The sequence below is a fragment of the Ctenopharyngodon idella genome, chromosome 9 (genome assembly GCF_019924925.1).
Source record: "Ctenopharyngodon idella isolate HZGC_01 chromosome 9, HZGC01, whole genome shotgun sequence".
Classification (NCBI taxonomy): domain Eukaryota; kingdom Metazoa; phylum Chordata; class Actinopteri; order Cypriniformes; family Xenocyprididae; genus Ctenopharyngodon; species Ctenopharyngodon idella.
The window spans coordinates 23,070,701-23,090,762 of record NC_067228.1 but is presented as its reverse complement, the minus strand read 5'-3'; the positions used below and the strand labels follow the sequence as shown (position 1 = coordinate 23,090,762).

The 20,062-nt window shown below is 39.1% G+C and overlaps 1 protein-coding gene across 2 annotated transcripts in view; it reads right to left on the bottom strand.

The window, feature by feature from the left end:
* fam117bb (family with sequence similarity 117 member Bb) overlaps positions 1-20,062 on the bottom strand; it is a 48,716-nt gene that overhangs the window by 7,057 nt on the left and 21,597 nt on the right. Inside the window, exons 3-4 of one of the 2 annotated variants that reach the window (XM_051905888.1) lie at positions 12,832-12,924; positions 10,591-10,704 (exon numbers count right to left, since the gene is read on the bottom strand). In XM_051905888.1, the coding sequence (XP_051761848.1) occupies positions 10,591-10,704; positions 12,832-12,924 (207 nt within the window). The remainder of the gene's footprint in view (positions 1-10,590; positions 10,705-12,831; positions 12,925-20,062) is intronic. The other variant, XM_051905889.1, reaches the window with a different exon arrangement.

Sequence of the window (20,062 nt, the reverse complement as noted above, 5' to 3'; positions counted from 1 at the left end):
GAAGTCTTGTTGCTCCCCTTTTGATCTCTGCTTAAATTTAGCCCAGTTTATGTTTAGCACTAACATGCACGGCCCCCCCCCCCAAGTTTGATGCACTGAGCGATCAAGAAGCATCAGAAAAGCAATAAAAATAACTGTGTATGTGGTTGGTGTGTGTGCGCGCGTGTAGTGTGCATAACACAGAGAAACGACCTCAAAATGCGAGCAGATACGCCACTGAAAGTAAACACCGCCTGTGTGGAAACTTGCAGCAACAGCATTACACAGCAGCTGAATCAAGCCCTGCATATTCACACAGTGTCAGCACACACTTTAGTTTCCATATGATGCTAAACACTAACAGGGGTACGTGTTATCACACCACAGCATACAGACACATTGCATGGTAACGTGTTGGTCTCCTCTGCAGATCAGTGAGTTATGTAACTCCGTCTCCCTAGCAGATTTCTGATTCTCGCTTTTGTCTGCGGCTCACACCTCACGACTTTATCGGGACACATAGAGAGATAACATGACACATGCAAAACACGCTTATTGAGTTAAATCAGCATGCACATCTATAACATGTGTCATCTATGCTAACAGCTGCTGTTTGTGACGTCTTCTGTGACAGAAGAAAGACCGAAAAAAAACGTCACCTTTCCCGAGAGTCCACTTCCTGTCATTCTGTCAGAGAGGGGTCCGGTCTTCCTCCTGGTCCACCGGTCTCTCTCTCTCTCATCTGTGCTCCGTTTCGGCTCATGCTCTGGATTTTAGTTCTCTTGGCCCCCCTCCTTCCTGTGTCTCTTCATCATGTCTGCCCCCTCTCTCTCTCCCTTGTTCTGATCTTTCCTATCCAAGTGTATTTCTCCATCCCACCCCCTTTCTTAAAACACATAGCGCTGCTCTCGTCGTCCATCCCTCCCCCTCTTCTTTCTCAGGGTACAAGGGAACAATGTGAGGGCATTAGCAGGACGTTGCTGAGAGCTGTGTGGCCCTGCGGTGGCCCTCGCTTAAAGCACGCCAGATCTGCTTCATTAACATCTCAATAGAGCGAGCCAGGTTTTAAACTCACATGCAGCATCACTCCATGCCTCTTTCCTCTCCAGCGTGCATGTGCACGTTTAATCAGACATCCTATTGTTTCAACATAAAAGTCCTCTGAACTCTTTTCTTCTGGGTGGTTTGGTTATTTATCTGCTCGTCAGGATAGAAAACAGCTGAGAGAAACCGTGACCTTCGAGGTCACCTAGAATAAAATACGCCGGTTAAGTGATTTTGTCTATTTCCTAGCAACTTTTTCTTGAGTGGTCGTTAGGAGGCAAATATTTGTTTACGTATAAGATGTCCAGTGGCGTGCTGTGACATTAACAGAAATAATGTATGACCTGACCACAATGAAGGACGACATGGTACTACTCACTGTCAGCGCCAATGATCTGATTGTCATCACCTTCAGACATTAGAAACATGGCTCAGCACTTTGATGATGTCTATAGAGGCTGCACAGGATTGCTAACAAACCCATGCTAATCAGTTGAATACAGATGCAAGCCTTTTACTTTGGAGATCTTGATTAAGGTTCATTAACCACAGAAGCAGAAAAGTTAAAGCCTAAAATAGACAATGGCAGACAGAGTTTGCAGAGTGTGAAAAATGTGTTTACAGCTGCGATGTAAAGGGAGTTAACAGATTTTCTCTTCTGTATTTTGATGTACATGCAAATGAAATCGATTAATTAAAGAACAAAATATATATGGTAAGGACTTGGTCATATCAATTGGTTGTTGACTGGATGAAGGCAGATCTGAATGCGAGCTTGCGGTCGATTGTAAGAAAGAAGTTTAAGTGGACAAAATGATTAATAAGTCCGACAGAGCGAAGCCTGTTTTAAATATGAACCCTTTTCCAAAATGCAAAGGCTATTCCAAATGCTTACAGAGTTCAACAGTGTCCATCCGCTTTTTCAGCGGCCTTGGTTCCGGAAGTATTTTTCCCAAAAGTCTTCGCTTAACCAAACCAACTAGCTACGAAGTGAATCACAACATCACAAACTTTGATTTGAAGCAAAAAAGAATTTGAAAATTGGATGAAAATACAAATGTACAAGACTATTTACTTAACGGCTTTAATAAGGGAAAGAACTACAATCCAATGAAGAACTGTGAATGAAATAATCAACAATAGACAAATAAAACTATTATTTGGGATAGCATAGGGAAACTGAATCTAGGTCATTCGCAGTGCTTCATGGGAGTTGGTGGCCGCTGAAGAGTTCTTCTGACGTGGTTTGGTTGTCGCTATTCTCTGATTGGTGGAGATTTCTATACACAATTGTGGGTAATGTAGTTTCTCACAAGAAATTCCACTATCGAACATGATTATTTCAAAAATAAGTTGAAATAACGCAGGCTGATGGATTCAACAAAAACATATACCATCAATTACCAACTTCGGAACTCACAGCAGGTCTGTCTTTAAAAACCTGACTGCTGAACTCTATTAAAGGGTTAGTTCACCCAAAAATGAAAATTCTGTCATTAATTACTCAACCTCATGTCGTTCCACACCCGTTAGACCTTCGTTCATCTTCAGAACACAAATTAAGATATTTTTGATAAAATCCGATGGCTCAGTGAGGCCTGCATTGCCAGCAAGATAATTAACACTTTCAGATGCCCAGAAAGCTCAGTGGTTCGGAGCATGCATCAAACTGCCAAAGTCACGCCCCCCCAGTGGTGAACCATTGAAATTTCGAAACACTTATGATGTAATGAAGCCTTGTTTACTGAAATCACGTGACTTTGGCAGTTTGATACACGCTCCGAACCACTGATTCTAAACAAAAGATTCGTAAAGCTTTGAAGCTTCATGAAGCAGTGTTTTGAAATCACCCTTCACTAGATATTGTTGAATAAAGTCCTTTTTTTTTTTTTTTTTTTTTTGGCACACACAAAGTATTCTCCTTGCTTCATAACATTAAGGTTGAACCACTGTAGTCACATGAACTGTTTTAAATATGTCTTTAGTAGCTTTCTGGGCATCTGAAAGTGTAAATTAACTTGCTGTCAATGCAGGCCTCACTGAGCCATCGGATTTTATCAAAAATATCTTAATTTGTGTTCTGAAGATGAACGAAGGTCTTACGGGTGTGGAGCGACATGAGAGTGAGTAATTAATGACAGAATTTTCATTTTTGGGTGAACTAACCCTTTAAAGTATCACAACATTAGCATAGCAACATGTGCTAATGCTAGACTCTACTGGAATCAACTGGGAGTGGCACCATTCGTAAGCATCATGCGAGCAGCACTATTTGTGAGAGTTTCTATGTAGCATGTCCCAAATTAGCCACTTATGAGGCTCCATTTCAGTTTGGATGCTGCCTTACAATTCAACTACAATTGAGGGGCTATTGTACACTGAAATAAAACTGCATGTATAAATAACTTCATTGTGCCCTGTTGCTTTTAGTTGTACCAAATTACAAGGATTAAAAAAAAACTCAGTGTCCATGGACACGCACTGAAGCCTCAGTAAAACAGTGAAAGTCTTCCCGACAGCATGTAAAAGGCCTTTCTTCACTGGTATGGAGGCCTGTATTGGTTACCACAGTCTGCCTTTAAAACGAGAGGTTAGACAGAAGAATCCCTTTGAAAGGTCTCCAGGCCTTGATAGCTATACTGGGCACTTTCACGTCAGCCTTTCTTTGACCACTGTGGTCTTTATAAAAACAAGAGATTCATGGGGCTGAAGTTGTTGACCGGTGCTTAACTAAAGGTTTGTGTAGAGACTTAAAGGCATGACCCCTCCAAAGCCCCACGCAAGCTCAAATGACTCACAAACGCATCTCTTCTGTCTCTCTGGATTCACAACACATTCAGGTTCAGAACCACTCGAAAAACTCAGATCAAACAGAACCCGAGAAGCTTCTATTGTTCTAGTCAATGTTTGAGTAGAAGGTTAGAAAAATACAAGTCACAAGTGATCAAAAAACTTGATCCATCAGAAGTCCTGCCAATAAATTCATCAGCCCCGGCAAAGACAACACATTAAAAATCACAGTAAGACCAAAAAAGGGAAGTTTAAAGGACAAGCACCTGAGACATGTTGATTACCAAAGAAAATCATTTTAGTTGGACTGCAAGAGTAGGTTTTACACAAAGTGCTAAAAGTTTTGATTAAAAACCCTTCCAAGTGCAATCTATGTGGGAATTTTACATTTGCCACAGAGAATTCCTTTCTTTCATGCATATTTTATATATATATATATATATACACACACACACACACACACACACACACACACACACACACACACACAGGTGCTGGTCATATAATTAGAATATCATCAAAAAGTTCATTTTTTTATTATAAATTATTTTTAAAAATGAAACTTTCATATATTCTAGATTCCCTACATGTAAAGTAAAACATTTCAAAAGTTTTTTTTTTAAATTTTGATGATTAGAGCGTACAGCTCATGAAAGTCCAAAATCCAGTATTTCAAAATATTAGAATATTTCCTAAGATCAATCAAATAATGGATTTGCAAAACAGAAAAGTTCAAGTTCTTTAAAGTATGTTCTTTTGTGCACTCAATACTTGATCGGCAGGACATATTACAGCAAATGACTTGCTCCTAGCACAAATTACTGCATCAGTGAAGTGTGGCATGGAAGTGATCAGCCTGTGGCACTGCTGAGGCACTATTGAGCCTTCAGATCATCTGTATATTGTTGGATCGACTGTTTCTCATCTTTCTCTTGAAAATATCCCATAGATTCAGGTCAAGCATATTGGCTGGCCAATAAAGCACAGTAATATCATGGTCAGCAAACCACTTGGAAGTGGTTTTTGCACTGTGGGCAGATGCTAAAGTCCTGCTGGAAAAGGAAATCAGCATCTCCATAAAGCTTGTCAGCAGATGGAAGCATAAAGTGCTCCAAAATCTCCTGGAAGATGGCTGCATTGACTTTGCACTTGATAAAACACAATGGACCAACACCAGCAGACGTCACGCCCCCCCCCAAATCATTATTGACTTCAGAAACCTCACACTAGACTTCAAGCAGCTTGGATTCTGTGCCTCTCCAGTCTTCCTTCAGACTCTGGGACCATGATTTCAACATGAAATGCAAAATTTTCTTTTATCTGAAAAGAGGACTTTCGACCACTATTCACTGTCCAGTTCTTTTTCTCCTTAGCTCAGGTAAGATGCTTCTGACGTTGTCTCTGGTTCAGAAGTGGCTTGGTAGTCCTTTTCCTGAAGATGTCTGAGTGTGGTGACTCTTGATGCGCTGACTCCGGCTTCATTCTACTCATTGTGAAGCTCTCCCAAGTGTTTGAATCGGCTTTACTTGACAGTATTCTCAAGCTTGCGGTCATCCCTGTTGCTTGTGCACCTTTGCCTACCCAATTTCTTCCTTCCAGTCAACTTTGCATTTAATATGCTTTGATACATCACTCTGTAAACAGCCACCCCATTCAGTAATGACCTTCTGTGACTTACTCTCTTTGTGGAGGGTGTCAATGATTGTCTCCTGGACCATTGCCAAGTCAGCAGTCTTCCCCATTAGTGTGGTTTCAAAGAACAAAAGATACCTGGAATTTATACTGTAGGGATGGTCATTTAATGAAACTCAAATGTAAATATTCTAATATTTTGAGATACTGGATTTTAGACTTTCATTAGCTGTACACTCTAATCAACAAATTAAAAAAAAAAAACCTTTTGAAATGTTTTACTTTACATGTAGGGAATCTAGAATATATGAAAGTTTCATTTTTTAAAATAATTTACAATAAAAAAAATGAACTTTTTTACGATATTCTAATTATATGACCAGCACCTGTATATATATATAATTTTTTTTTTTTTACAAACTGATGTAATATTTTTTGCCATTTGACAACATGCTTCAGATTCTGTTGACAGAGATTAACTTTCAGCCTGAAATATTGCTAATTCATTTCTAAAGGTAAGACTTTGAAATGAGATCAAACTAAAGCTAAACAGAGTAGAGTACATCATTTCCTCTGAATCCTTCAGGGACGGCATACACACTGCCTCTGCACTCCTCATTTCTGACACTAGCAGGCGCTCTGGACTCCACACAGAGAATGGCAAGAATGCGGGGAAAGATGTGCTCAATCCTTCAGACAAAAACAGAAAGCAACCAAATACTGTTAATTATTGATCATCGAGCATAGCACACGGCAGACAGGAAGAGCAGAGGAGATACAGAACAAAGCCAAGAGCTGTGTGTTAGAAGGGTCCTTTATCACTGGCCTTTACCCTGCAATATATCACACATGAACGATCAAACTCTGAATGTCATGGAGATCTGAGGGCCTGCTGGGTCTACCAATATCGACTAGGACTAACAAACTGACCACAAAGTGCTAAGCGCTCAGTACAGTGGCGCTAGCTTACTTAGGCCCATGCTAATATACCTAGCATGACTAGGGAATATAGTTGGCAGTTCTTATTGTTATTGATCAGAGTAGATGTTATTATTTGAATTTTGATGCAAACAAAAACAAGGGATGGAAGTAGAAGCCATGCAATGTGTAATGCTAACTTAAAGGGATCATGAAATGCATTTTCAGACCTTTCTATTATGTTTCTGGAGGTTAGCTTATAAATGCACATGTACAATGTTACATCCTCATTTTCACTCTCAAAAAGACAAGGGGTGTTACCCATTTCAGAAATTCACATTGCTGTATTTGCCAAACTTCATTGCACATTTACACAAACTACACTGGCATATACTTCGTGAACTCAGCTGTCTCAGCTTTTCTGACATAGTGGAAGGGGAGTTATTATCAGACTCTGTTGTAGAATGATGAAATAACTGTAAATCACTCATACAATAGACCAGGGGTGTCCAGTACTGCTCCTGTCCTGCAGAGTTTAGGTCCAACCCCAATTAAACACACCTGAACCAGCTAATCAAGGTCTTACTGGGCATACTAGAATCGTTTAGGCAGGTGTGTAGAGGTAAGTTAGAGCTAAACTCTGCAGGACAGTAGACAGCAGGTTCAGACACCTAGACGGTGGAGTACATAGTGCATAGTATAAGTGCGTCAATTGGGACACAACTCATTTTTTGTCCACTGGAAATTTCTGGAAAGACATGATTCAATGTTTTGTTACTGTAGCTGAGCTATTGACACACAGGTACAACACAATGAACAGACTGTACAACCGCCTTGTTTTTATTTATAACAAATATGGCGTCTACTCTAAGTATGGCCTATGATCAAGTCTGTCGATTCTGCAATCCGTTACAAAGCAAAAATTCCCAAACATCTCCACAGCTGTTCACCCATGTTTCTGTGTCTCCTCTGATGTTCTTCTTTTCTTCTCATGGAGCTGCTGACCTTATGGCCGGATTTCTCATAAAAGTCTTCAAATGCAACTTTCATTCCTCTTCTTTTCTTATTCCCCCTCTTCAGGGCTTTTATTTCTGGAAAGAATGCCATTTTCATGACTGCCACTTCATCTTTAGCTGCTTTCCACGCACATAATGGGTAGAACACCCCCACGTACACCCGACTCAGCCCTTGAGACGACACACACACACACACCCCTGCAGCCCTCCCCCTCGACACGGAGGTCACGTTGTGTGTGTTCTTTAGGAAAGTGCTTTTACATCAGAGTGCCAAGACAAAAAGGAAATGGAAGACAGAGAGACTGAGAGAAATGGAGGTTTACGATAAAATTTGGGGGTTGAACTTGGTCAGACTAAGTGTGTACGGTCACAAAACAACTGCAGACAGGTCATTGATGGAAGGCAGAGAGTTTACAGTCTACATTACCCACTGGGCGTCACCCGACCCCAATGGCCCAGCCGTGAAACATCACGACCACTCAGCCTGAGGCGCAGAAACATGCCCCCTCACCTCACTTCCAAATAAATGCATGCTTGTTATAATTACCCAGGCCTGGGCATCTCTCCGGCTCTAAACTCAACCTCAGCTGCTTCAAATTACGGCTAATACACAGCAGAGAAAGCCCCTGAATAAATAAACCTTCAAAAAAAACTAATCCAGCTCCATTTCAGATTCCTGTAGTTCTCTTCCTAGCAGTCGGAGGCAGAACGAAATGGCATTGACTAATGATACACCGTTCAATCAACCCCACATACATCTGCTGGAGGGGACGGCAGATGCAAGTCTATGTTTGTGTATAACTAAATGATCACATGGTATTCTGGGTTCCTGGAATAACAGGTTACCACTTCCATATGCTTTCTCACACTGAGGCAATGCTGCAAATCTCTCACTGAACAAAAGCGAATGAGGCAGAGTAAGGGAAGAGAAACGTAAATTTAACTATTTTCATTTCCAATTGGATGCCACTCACATGAAAATGTAATGGAGTCATGTGACAGTGATTATTAATATTTTACTACTGTCTTGGAATAATATAAATATATGAATAATAATATAAATATTGTAAATCTTGATATTGTAAATATGCACCTTGAAGTATACAGTATACTGCACATCCAATAGTAAGCTAGTAATCCATTCTGAACACAGATTTTTAGAGGGGAATCTGTACGATGTACATCTGCGCTGGTCAAATCAGTATTCTTGTCTAATTCGGACCTAGCTGTGAGTAGTTTGGTGTTTTGTGCAATAGAGGGGCTGAGTCTGAGTACAGTTCAGAGGATTAAACACAAAAGATGAATACAGTGAGACAACAGATGGTGCTTGAGCCCACCACATGCACTTTAAAAAAAAAAAAAGAAAGAAAGAAAAAAAAAAAAAAAGCCCCAGCCGCACAACGAGCCCCAAAAACACACATCCAGCAGGCTGGACAGAGTGTGGCCTTTAATTGACTAGCTGGCAGCTATAGTACAGTAAAGACCAGGCGTGCGGCACATTCACCACATGCTGGACTAATTCATGGACAAACACAAAACAGAGCGAGAGAGAGAGAAAAAGACTGAGGCAGGGAGGGAGGGAGGGAGACACGGCCAAGCGAGAGGCTGCAGTAATTTATTCACTGTTTTTTGTCTTCATGAAGAGAGGTCTTTCACTCTGAAACAGCCTGCAAGCCTGCACCTGGTCTTGCCAATTAAGACCAGAGTGCAAGTACACACACAGACACACTATGACACGCTTTTACACACTGGTATGCTTACCCACACACTTACCCACTCAAGTTCTTTCAGAATGAGTGAGAGAGAATGTGGCAGAATAACTATGACTTTTAGTTCTTAACTATAACTGCATTGATGATACACAACGTTTGTGTACAGTTTCTTTTTCTGCTTATTTGGTGTTAAGTGCACTCACTGAACTGTACTACGCTTATATTAACAAACAGACATTCTCTCTCTCTCGTGTATCAATAATGTGGCAGATATGACTGGCTGAGGAGAAGATTTTCAGTCAGTAAAGTTGTTTGGTCTGTTCATCACAGCAGCGCACAAGTAAAATGGGCACTTTTAGGACACGTATGCACTTCTTAATGAGCTAAGCAAAACAATGCAGGCCTACTGAAGTTTTTCAATGAAAAGAAAAGCATCAGATAAATTAATAAATGTAAGGGATGTACTGTTCAAAAGTTTGAGGTCAGTAAGATTTTTGTTTTTGAAAAATTAACACTTTTATTCAGCAAGGACACATTAAATTGATCAAAAGTGACAGCAAATACATTTATAGTGTTACAAAATATTTATATTTCAAATAAATGATGTTCTTTTGAACTTTCATCAAGGAATCCTTAAAAAATGTATCATGGTTTCCAAATAAATATTAAGCAGCACAACTGTTTTCAACATTGATATTATTAAGAAATGTTTCTTTAGCAGCAAATCAGCATATTAGAATGATTTCTGAAGGATCATGTGACACTGAAGACTGGAGTAAAGATGCTCAAAATTCACCTTTGCCATCACAGGAATAAATTATATTTTAAAATATATTAAATAATACAAAAAATAAAACGTTATTTTAAATTATAATAATTTTCAAATTAAGTTTTTACTGTACTTTTTATCAAATAAATTCAGCCTTGGTGAGCATAAGAGACTTCTTTCAAAAAGATTTAAAAAATCTTAGCAAACCCAAACTTTTGAACGGTAGTGTACATATATAAATTATTAAATTTGGCAAAAAATACTGCTAAAAACAATCAATGAGGAAAAAAAAAAAAAACACTTTACAATAAGGTTCATTAGTTAAACATTAGTTAATGTATTAACTAACATGAACTAACCATGAGCAATACATTTGTTACTGTATTTACTAATCTTTGTTACCGTTAGTTAATGAAAATACAGTTGTTCACTGTTTGTTCATGTTAGTTCACAGTGCATTAACTAATGTTAACAAGATTTTAATAATGTACTAGTAAATGTTGAAATTAACATTAACAAAGATTAATAAATGCTGTAGAAGTGCAGTTCATTATTAGTTCATGTTAACTAATGTAGTTAACTAATGTTAACTAATGAATCTTATTGTAAAGTGTTACCAATAAAATAAATAAAACCCCACAGTGTTCCTGTTGGTAACCAGCAACACACCACCCCAGGTAACCTTCTCCACCGGGTCTTCTGGGTTCAGAGCAGGTGAGAAAGAGCTCACCTGTGATTGGATGAAAGCAGCATGGTTGCCATTGAAGGGAGATTTGCGGTCCTTGTCGCGATGGTGACGGCTGCTGTGTTTACTGCGCTGGAGCTGCTGCCTCAGCTTCACAATCTGAAACATGCAGAGAGAGAGCGAGAGAGAGACTGTCAGGACAAACATTATTTCTCACTTTTATGTGAACTTTCAAAGCTCTCTTTCTTAGATAAAAGACACCGTAGAATATTAAAAATAAAAAAAAATTACTTGACAGGTGGTCATTATTGCAAAATAAACCAATAAAAGGTTGACATCAGCATGGTCCTGAGTTTATTGTGTTATAACGACTCAGGGCTGTAAAATCGATTAATCGCATTCAACATACAAGTTTACATAATATATGTGTGTGTGTGTGTATTTTATATATATATATTATTTAGACATTTTTTATATTTTTGATATATTTTTTCCAGTGGGTGCAGGACACTATAGTTCATTAATGTAAGTGAGGATATCAAAATAAAGTAAACTGTGACATATTATACCCAAAAATGTTCATACAGTGGACTACCAGTAAAATTGATAAAAATTTGGAACCAAAAATTATTCAGACACTTTGACCTGACCATGTTTTGCTTAAGTGTTATCTGACATAATTAAGATTATTTTTTTCTGACACAGTTTAACTCTGAGATCTTTTCATATTATATTACCATTTTTTTAAACTATAGTGAATAAACTGTATTAACTGTATTAATGAATGAAATGTTCAAGGTATCTGAATAAATCTTATATATAAAAGTAGTCAAAAAATAAAATAAATTAAAAAATAAATTACACACACACATATTATGTAAACACAAACTTTTATGTTAGATGCGATTAATTGTGATTAATCAATTTTTTAGCCCTATAATGACTGTACGTTACGTCTTATTAAACCCTAGTAATGGGCGAGTCAAAGCCCAGGGTCAGTTGAGATTGTTGATTGTCTCCTGGCACTGAATTCCTACAAGTACTCAGTGATGTACACAAATAAACACCCCAAGCCTCTCCACCCCAAACACACGCTTACAAAAACACTTATGATCGATTACATTAGTACTCTTTTCTTTATAAACATCCGTCTGTTAGGCAGAAAACAAATACACCCTCCGCTCCCTCACTCTTTTCCCCAGCCTAAGGAAGAGAAGGGGAATACATGTACAGATGGGATCGGATGTTGATTTTAAGCCCAGCCTCAAGTCAGTAAATACAGACTATGAGCGAAGCCCTTAATGAGATGTTGTTAGCATAATCTCACCTTTAGCCTGTAGCAGCCAGGATGTGACAACACTAATTACCACAGAGGCATTTCTGACCAGGTCTTAATGGCTCTGTGTGGGCTTTATCTGTGTGTGACTATAGTGGAGAGGTGTTTGTGTTGTTTGATGCTCGTTTGTGAAGGTACATGACGTGATGCTTGTACTAGAGAAAACAGCTGTTCCAAAAGAGAGAGGTCCCTCACTGCCAGCTGAGGCAGATACTTTCTAGGAGAGTATATGAACTGAAACTGAACCTCACATTTGACTGATTTGAAATGGTCCGCATAGGCAGCAAACTGCAATACTCATGCAAACCACAATAATACTGCATTCAAATAATCCATCTAGATAGGCAGCTCGGAAGGTTTCCATCAGATTTGCCTACAGCGTGTGTGAGTGCACATATGACCTGCTGACTGTGTAGAAAATAATTAACTCTGAAGTAGAACACTAGTACACACACTAGAGTTTAGAGTCGGCTGAGCAGTGAGAGATGGCAGTTGAGATAACGAGTGGCAGGAAGATAATGTACATGTAGATAGTTGTGAATCTCCAACACTAAAGAGGCACAGCAGAGATACACGAAGGGTGGAGACCCTTGAAGTGGTGGAGGAGAGGAAGACGACAGGCTGAATAGAGAGAACCGTGTATGAAGCCACTGGAGGATGTGACAGGGGAAGGAAGGGTGCACACACAAACAGGAGGAAGGGAGGGTGTAATACGAGGTGACACCAGACTGCTTCTGGTTCACTAGAGCCTGCCAATAATATGATAATGACAGCCTCCATCTTCCCCCTCCCCAACACCCCCAACAGCCTGTTGCTGCCCCGTCTCCTCATCCACAATCTCACACTGGGGGAGAGAAAGACAACGAGGGGGTCCAGCCCCGGCCCTGCTCCTGCTGAATGGAACAAAGCACGGGGGAGGAGAGGAGATCAGGCCCTAAACGCGCCCTGACCTCTTTTAGCTGGTCAGTGCTGCCGCAGGAGGCTGAGCGCTTGTGACAGCTCCTCTTCTTCTCTCCGCATTCATCGGCCCAGGCACTGGGGGTCTGTGGGAGACACACATGAGACTGTCAGACATGAAACAACAATACTTTCTGATCATCACAGCATCATATTGTTTCTTGACTCGTGAGTACACTGATGCGGTCGTTTGACTCTCGCCAAGATCCAAATGAGAACAGAAACTGGGGTTACTCACCTTTGAGCTAGCAAATTTATTAGGAAACGCAACATTACCTGGTTTAAATGGAACTATGCGAGTGATTCAAATCAAATTGACTCACGTCTTCTCGCTTTTACGTCAACGGAAAAAGTTATCATCAAAAGTTTTGTCAGAAGGAGTCAAGTTTTGTCGTTTTCACCTTTTTTTTTGCTCTTTTTCTTTTGTCTCATTAAGCCAACAAAACCAAAATAAGAGTAAATGATGTTTCAACGACAGGCTCACCTTCCATATGATAAAAAAAATTAAATAATTGCACTTCAGCAGGGACACACATATATTTATACACACAAAAAATAATATAAAAGGGAAAATAAAAAATATTTATGGTTGTTTATTTCTCTCTCCATTGGCAGGTGAGGCTTAAAGTTAATTTTGAGCTCTGTATACCATCACAAGAATGTTTTATGACCATATCAATAGGCTGTCTAGCCTGCCCTTTAAATTCATTCATGAACAAAGTCACAAAAAGACCCCTGACAGGATAGACCACTACCACCCACACACACAAACATACATGAAAACACACACAAGTGAAAGCAAGAAGCCGGGGGATGGTGAATTTAAATTAGAAATTCATCCTGCAAATAAACTGCTTAATGCTTTGCACAGAACGTGGTTGGTGTAAGTTCTTTTGCGAACTTCCTTCCTAAATATAAAAATACAGCTGCTGTTGCCAAAGAGAGCATGGCAGGCACACAGGGCGTAGGGCTGCTGGCTCTGAGCTTCCTTTAAGTGAAGTCTCTGTCGCACGACAGTGTGATACCTCTCAAAAAGATAACCGCAAACACTTCAGCCTGAGCAGAGACTGGCAGTGTCTTCAGAACTGTACACACACACACATACATACACATACAGTACATATATATATATATATATATAAACTATACTGGTTTAAAGTCTCCTCATATCCTGATAATCACTATGTTAAACAGTCTAAATGTATTTTTATACATATATATCGTCTGTGGAAGGCGCAGGACCATAAAATGTTCATCCAATCATTATATTTGAATGAAGTAATATGAAATACTACCTGCCTGTCAACGTATGAGCGATCTGAAGGAAGGGTGGGACGTTATGATTTGAAAGCTAGCTTGATATTGCTAGCCTCTCCGAAAATCTCCTATTGCACCTTTGATTTGCTGAATCTAAGAATGCATATCAATAATTATTTTTATGTAATTAGCTGATATCTAATCTGAAAGTCAACATAAATCTATCTTGCTTAGTCTATATTTTTAAACAGCATGCTTCAAGCGAAAACTGGTATTAAGCCATTATTTTCTCTGATATATCATCTTTACAATCAGACCAATGCTGAAGATAAAAAGCTAATATTGGTTAATATTGATGTGGTCACTGATGCATCACAGATCACTAGCAGGAACTATGTACACTACACACACACACACACACACACACACACACACACACACACACACACACACACACACACATTTAAAAAAGTAGTTTGTGAAACTGGACATATAATGCAACTTTAAATGTTTCAAACAGTAGTATGCTAGATTGTTGTCTACATTAATTCAAAATATTAATAAAACGAATACAATATTTTGAGTCCAATTTTAACATAATCCAATTTGGCAGTCCAATCAAATAATGAGTCAAGAAAGCAACGTTAACAATCATGAGTGATATTACTTTTGGCAATTCATCACACTGGAATGGAAGGTTAAAGGAACACTCCACTTTTTTTGAAAATAGGCTCATTTTCCAACTCCCCAAACAGTTGAGTTTTTACCATTTTCGAATCCATTCAGCCGATCTCTGGGTCTAGCGCCACCACTTTTAGCATAGCTTAGCATAGTTCATTGAATCTGATCAGACCGTTAGCATCTCGCTCAAAAATGACCAAAGAGTTTCGATATTTTTCCTATTTAAAGCTTGACTCTTCTGTAGTTACATCGTGTACTAAGACCGACGGAAAATGAAAAGTTGCAATTTTCTAGGCCGATATGACTAGGAACTATACTCTCATGCCGGCGTAATAATCAAGGAACTTTGCTGCCGTACCATGGGTGCAGCAGGCGCAATGGTACGGCACAGGGAGCGTGCCTTGCAACCATGGAGACATTTGTGAGAGACGCTGCGTAATATCATTGCGCCTGCTGCACCCATGGTACGTCAAGTTTTAAATAGCTGATTCATTATGCTCCGAAGCTTCCTGAAAAAGTGTTTTGAAATTGGCCATCACTAAATAATTCGTTATTTTTTTTTTTTTTTTTGGCGCACCAAAAATATTCTTGTCGCTTTATAATATTAATATTGAACCGCTGTACTCACATGAACTGATTTAAATATGTTTTTAGTACCTTTATGGAACTTGAGAGAGGAAATGTCACTGCTCCCTATGTAGGCCTCACGGAGCCATCGGATTTAAACAAAAATATCTTAATTTGTGTTCCGAAGATTAACAAAGGTCTTACGGGTGTGGAACGGCATGAGCGTGAGTAATAAATGACAGAATTTTCATTTTTGGGTGAACTTACCCTTTAAATCATCTGGGTATACCATGGGTACAGAAAATGTGTACTATATACTATTAACTTACATCCCACGTATTAAAATAATAAGTAGTATGCAAGTAGTACATGTTTAAATACCAATCTCCTCTTAGAGAGCTGTTGAACTGAAAAAAAAAAAAAAAAAAAAAAAAAAAAAAAAAAGTACCCCAAACAAGAGAACATCAGCTCTCACAAAGCGCCTTGAAAAACCTGCCTCAGATACCCAAATAAGAGCAGTAAATATGAACAACACACCTCAAACATGTGACATACCTCGCTAAAACACAGCATTCTGTGAAAAAAAAAAAAAAAAAAAAAGTAGTTTCTGGTAGCCAGAAGTCGCTTACACACATCTGGGAAACACTTCAGTCACCTACAGCTTTCAGTAGACCACGTCAGCCTAGAGAGTTATGAGAATCGCTCAGCTGTGAGTATGTACCCATCATGGCCTTACTTGTGCACTCAAATCTCTTATTGGCTCACAATCACACACATTATCTCAGAGTAGGGCTTTTCACACTGCGCTTATCCTCAGGTTATTGTTGTTCTAAACCCCACTTTTTACCACAGGTAAAAAAAAAAAACATTTCACACTTGTAATTTAGAAGCCGTCAATCGGAGTGAAGAAGAAACTTTTATTCTTACCTTAATAGTCTGAAAAAAAACTTGATAGTACGGTCAGCAATGTATAATACGCACATACACAATGCTAGAGCTTTTATATCAAGAGATTGAGCACTGCGCTCGTCCAGTCAATGATACAGCAAATATGTAAATAAGTACAGGTAAATTGTAAGCAGTGTGAAACGTGAATCAAGATAACCCAAGATTCTGTTTAGAATAACCCAAGGTTAAAGGGATATTTCACCCAAAAATCAAAATTCATTTTCTCACCCTCAAGTTGTTTAAAACCTGCATGAGTTTCTTTCTTCTGAAGATAAAAAGATATTTTGAAGAATGTTGATGGACAAACAGTTGACTGACTTTCATAGTATGGAGAAAAAAATAAATAAAAATACAATGGGAACCATCAACTGTTTGGTAACAAAATATCATCTTTTGTGTTCAACAGAAAAAAGAAACTCATAGTTTTGGAAAAACTTGAGTGTGAGTAAATGATGACAGGATTTTCATTTTTGGGTGAACTATCCCTTTAACTATTTCAAGTGTGAAAAGCCCTTCCGAGTACGAACACTAATGGCTAGTAGGCATCACAACACACACTCACACAAAGATTTGTTTGGGAACATCTTGATCAGGGCTTGTCTTTGTCTCTGGGAAAGCGCAGCCTCCCACTGCTGTTAACGGCACGACACCAGAGATTCAGCCTGTGGGTTTACACCATAAACAACTCTAGATCATTCTACACCCAATACACTCTCAACATGCCTGTACTAGCAAGTTCACAAACTTTTACTCAGAACGTCGTAGGAGATTTATTACCGGACAGCTATGGCCTTATTTAGATATCTAGCACAGATGAGGAGCGATCCTATGTTGAAGAGGTATGGTAAAGTCTCTCAGTCACTCAAAGGTTTGAGAAATTACAGAAATTATAAAATCAGTGGCATTGGAAACAGCTTGGGGCATTAGCTGTCAAAACACAACCAATCAAAAGCACTTTAACACAGAAACATGCTGTTTTTCTGTGATGTGCATCATGATTTTAAATTAAACTTCGCTTTTCTCAAAACCATACTGGTGTCAAAATTCACCCATGATTAACAGATATGTTTTCAAGGAAACATCCTCACACACCATTAATTAGCAGGCCCGTTCATCAGGGACACACAAACATTGACTCACTTTCCTTTAGTCTTGGACACAAATGGTGACAAACATATGTGGGGAAACCAGTCGACTCCTCTCCTTTCTGTCTCTGTACAGCCTGAGGCTCTGTCTCTAGATACATAAAAGACATGGGTCCTGATTCACACTCCCTTCGAAACAAATACTTAACATCAGCTGACATCTCACACAAGTGAACATACATTCAAGACTGTATGATCAAAGCTAAACCTTTGCTCTGACATACTTAAAGCATTACAACAAAATTACTTTCCTGGTCTTTCTGCATGATTAAATGCAAGAGCTACATGTTTGCTTTTATCAAAATAACTTTTGTTCGCCTTTGAACCGACAAGATCACATTGCAATTTTCACAATCCAATCAAATTCCGACATATAAAATTAGGTCCCGTCCTACATTACATATTTAAAGTTGAATATTTAGTTTCACTCAGAAATGCATCAGAATGAGAAACACTTGTTTTTAAAGTAAAACAACATTCACAACCTTTTTAATGTAATGTATTACAAAGTGAAACTGGATATTCGATGAGGAAAAAAAGTAGAGCGGGATTTTATTTTATTCACATTGATCATGGAAGTTGGATAATACATACCGGGGTTTGCAATTGATTAGGGAGGACAACTTCCCTTCTGAAACACTCATGACACCTGTTGATTAAAACATTAGCTGGCTTGGTGACGTCAACAGAAAAGGAAAGGTGCTTCAGAGGTAGAGAAAGTTAATAAAGCACAATAAAACCAGGAATGTGTAGTAAGAAAGAAAACCGCTCAATTTGATTTCATGCTAACTTTAAATATGAATTGTGACCATTCATAGAAACGGGTCAGATAAAGTTAAAATTCTGACCAAAAAGAATTAAAAGAATTATTTAAATCCATAAAAAGAGAACAGAGGCAAAAAAACGAGAGAGACAGAGAGAGAGAGAGACAGAGAGAGAGAGAGAGACAGAGAGAGACAGAGACAGAGACAGAGACAGAGAGAGAGAGAGAGAGAGAACGCATAATGTGGCTGAACAAGCCAGTAGGATAAAGTTTCTCTTCATAATTAACTTCATGCCCTGTGAACCTCCACGAGTGCCCGGGCGTACTTCTCCTACCCCTCGCCAACATTTATTCCTCTAAATTCCTTTCTTTCTTTGTTTAATTAATCCGTTCATGTGCTTCTTTGTTCCATCGCTCTTTTCTGCTTCTCTAGCTATTGTTCTGCTGGTTTCGTCACACTCATCTAAGTCTGATCCCTCTTTTCTTCATCTTTTTTCCCCTCTTCATCACCGCATACTCCCTTTATACACTTCTGCTTTTTCTACCACCTTCTCTCTTTCATGCTCTCTGCAGGCTTCCTCTTATCCTATGTGTGTTAAAGTGAATGGTGACCAAGTGCTCTGTAATGATGTGGCATTCAGTTTACTCTGCATCACATGGGCTCATTTACACTCGGTACGAACATCTGCCTCAGGTGATCCGAACAAAAAATAAAATATGCACAAAAATGCAAATCTAAATCACAAATATATACTTAATTTTTAACCAAAAACATGACATTTTAAGCTGAACACCTCAGTTCTGTAGTCGTTTAAAACTGTGATTATGAATGTGGTTTGAGTGACCTTTGAGTTAACCAATTCAAAAACGCTTTGGACCCAATTTTCACCTATATTTAGTGCTTTCTAAATGTGATCGGCCAAAATAGATGTTATCACCAAGCGCAAACAGGGTCATATATAGATACATAAGTCATTTTTCCACCGTCAGGCCAAACCGTTCTCACTGCTTAATTCCATTCTGTGCTGATCCAGTCCAGACGGTACAGATACGGTATAATTTTCCACTGTGGGGCTGATAACAGAACTCTTTAGAATGTAATATAAATCCTTCAGTTGTTGCTTTGGTAAATCAAAAGTTTACAGACGGGATGAGATGTAAATAGTGACAGCCTTATGGAGAATGATCAGAGTGTGCTTGGCCAGCTACAGAGAAACTGGTAGCCAGACAACAGACAGGTGACCAATCCTGAGTGGAGTCACTACACGTATTCTTCCAGCACTGTTCCGGGCTGAGAACGGTTTGTAATCATGTCGTGCTGAACCAAGCTCAAGTGGAAATATAACTGCAACCATTCCCTACCGTTCTTAGAACCACTCAGCCTGATGGTGGAAAAGTGGAAATACACACCTCAGGCCCCATTTATACTTGTTAAGATGCATTTTGGTCAGTCGGATCACAAGTAGACAACGCTAAATACAGGTGTAAACAGGGTCTAAAACGTTTTGAGCTTGTCCACTTTCGACCACTTCCAAAAGTAGTCGAAAACATATTTGACCCGAATGCTTTCGTAGTGTAAACGCTAAATGTGGTTGAATGTGTTCGACAGCCACAAGGACCGCCTACTCTCCGCCTATTGACTTAACTCGTGAACATAATGGGAAGCGCGCTAGCCAGACGGGATTTAAACTTTGTTGGCTGAAGACCCAAGTTTGGTTTGAAGACAAAAAAACTGTTCTTTCATCATTCTTGAATTCTAACACAAACTCAGCGTTTGGTGTGGCCTTGTGGCTGTCAGAGCAGAAATGAAAGCTGATGCTCTCCGTAAGTTTTTCCGTCATCTCTATCCCTAAACCTAACCCT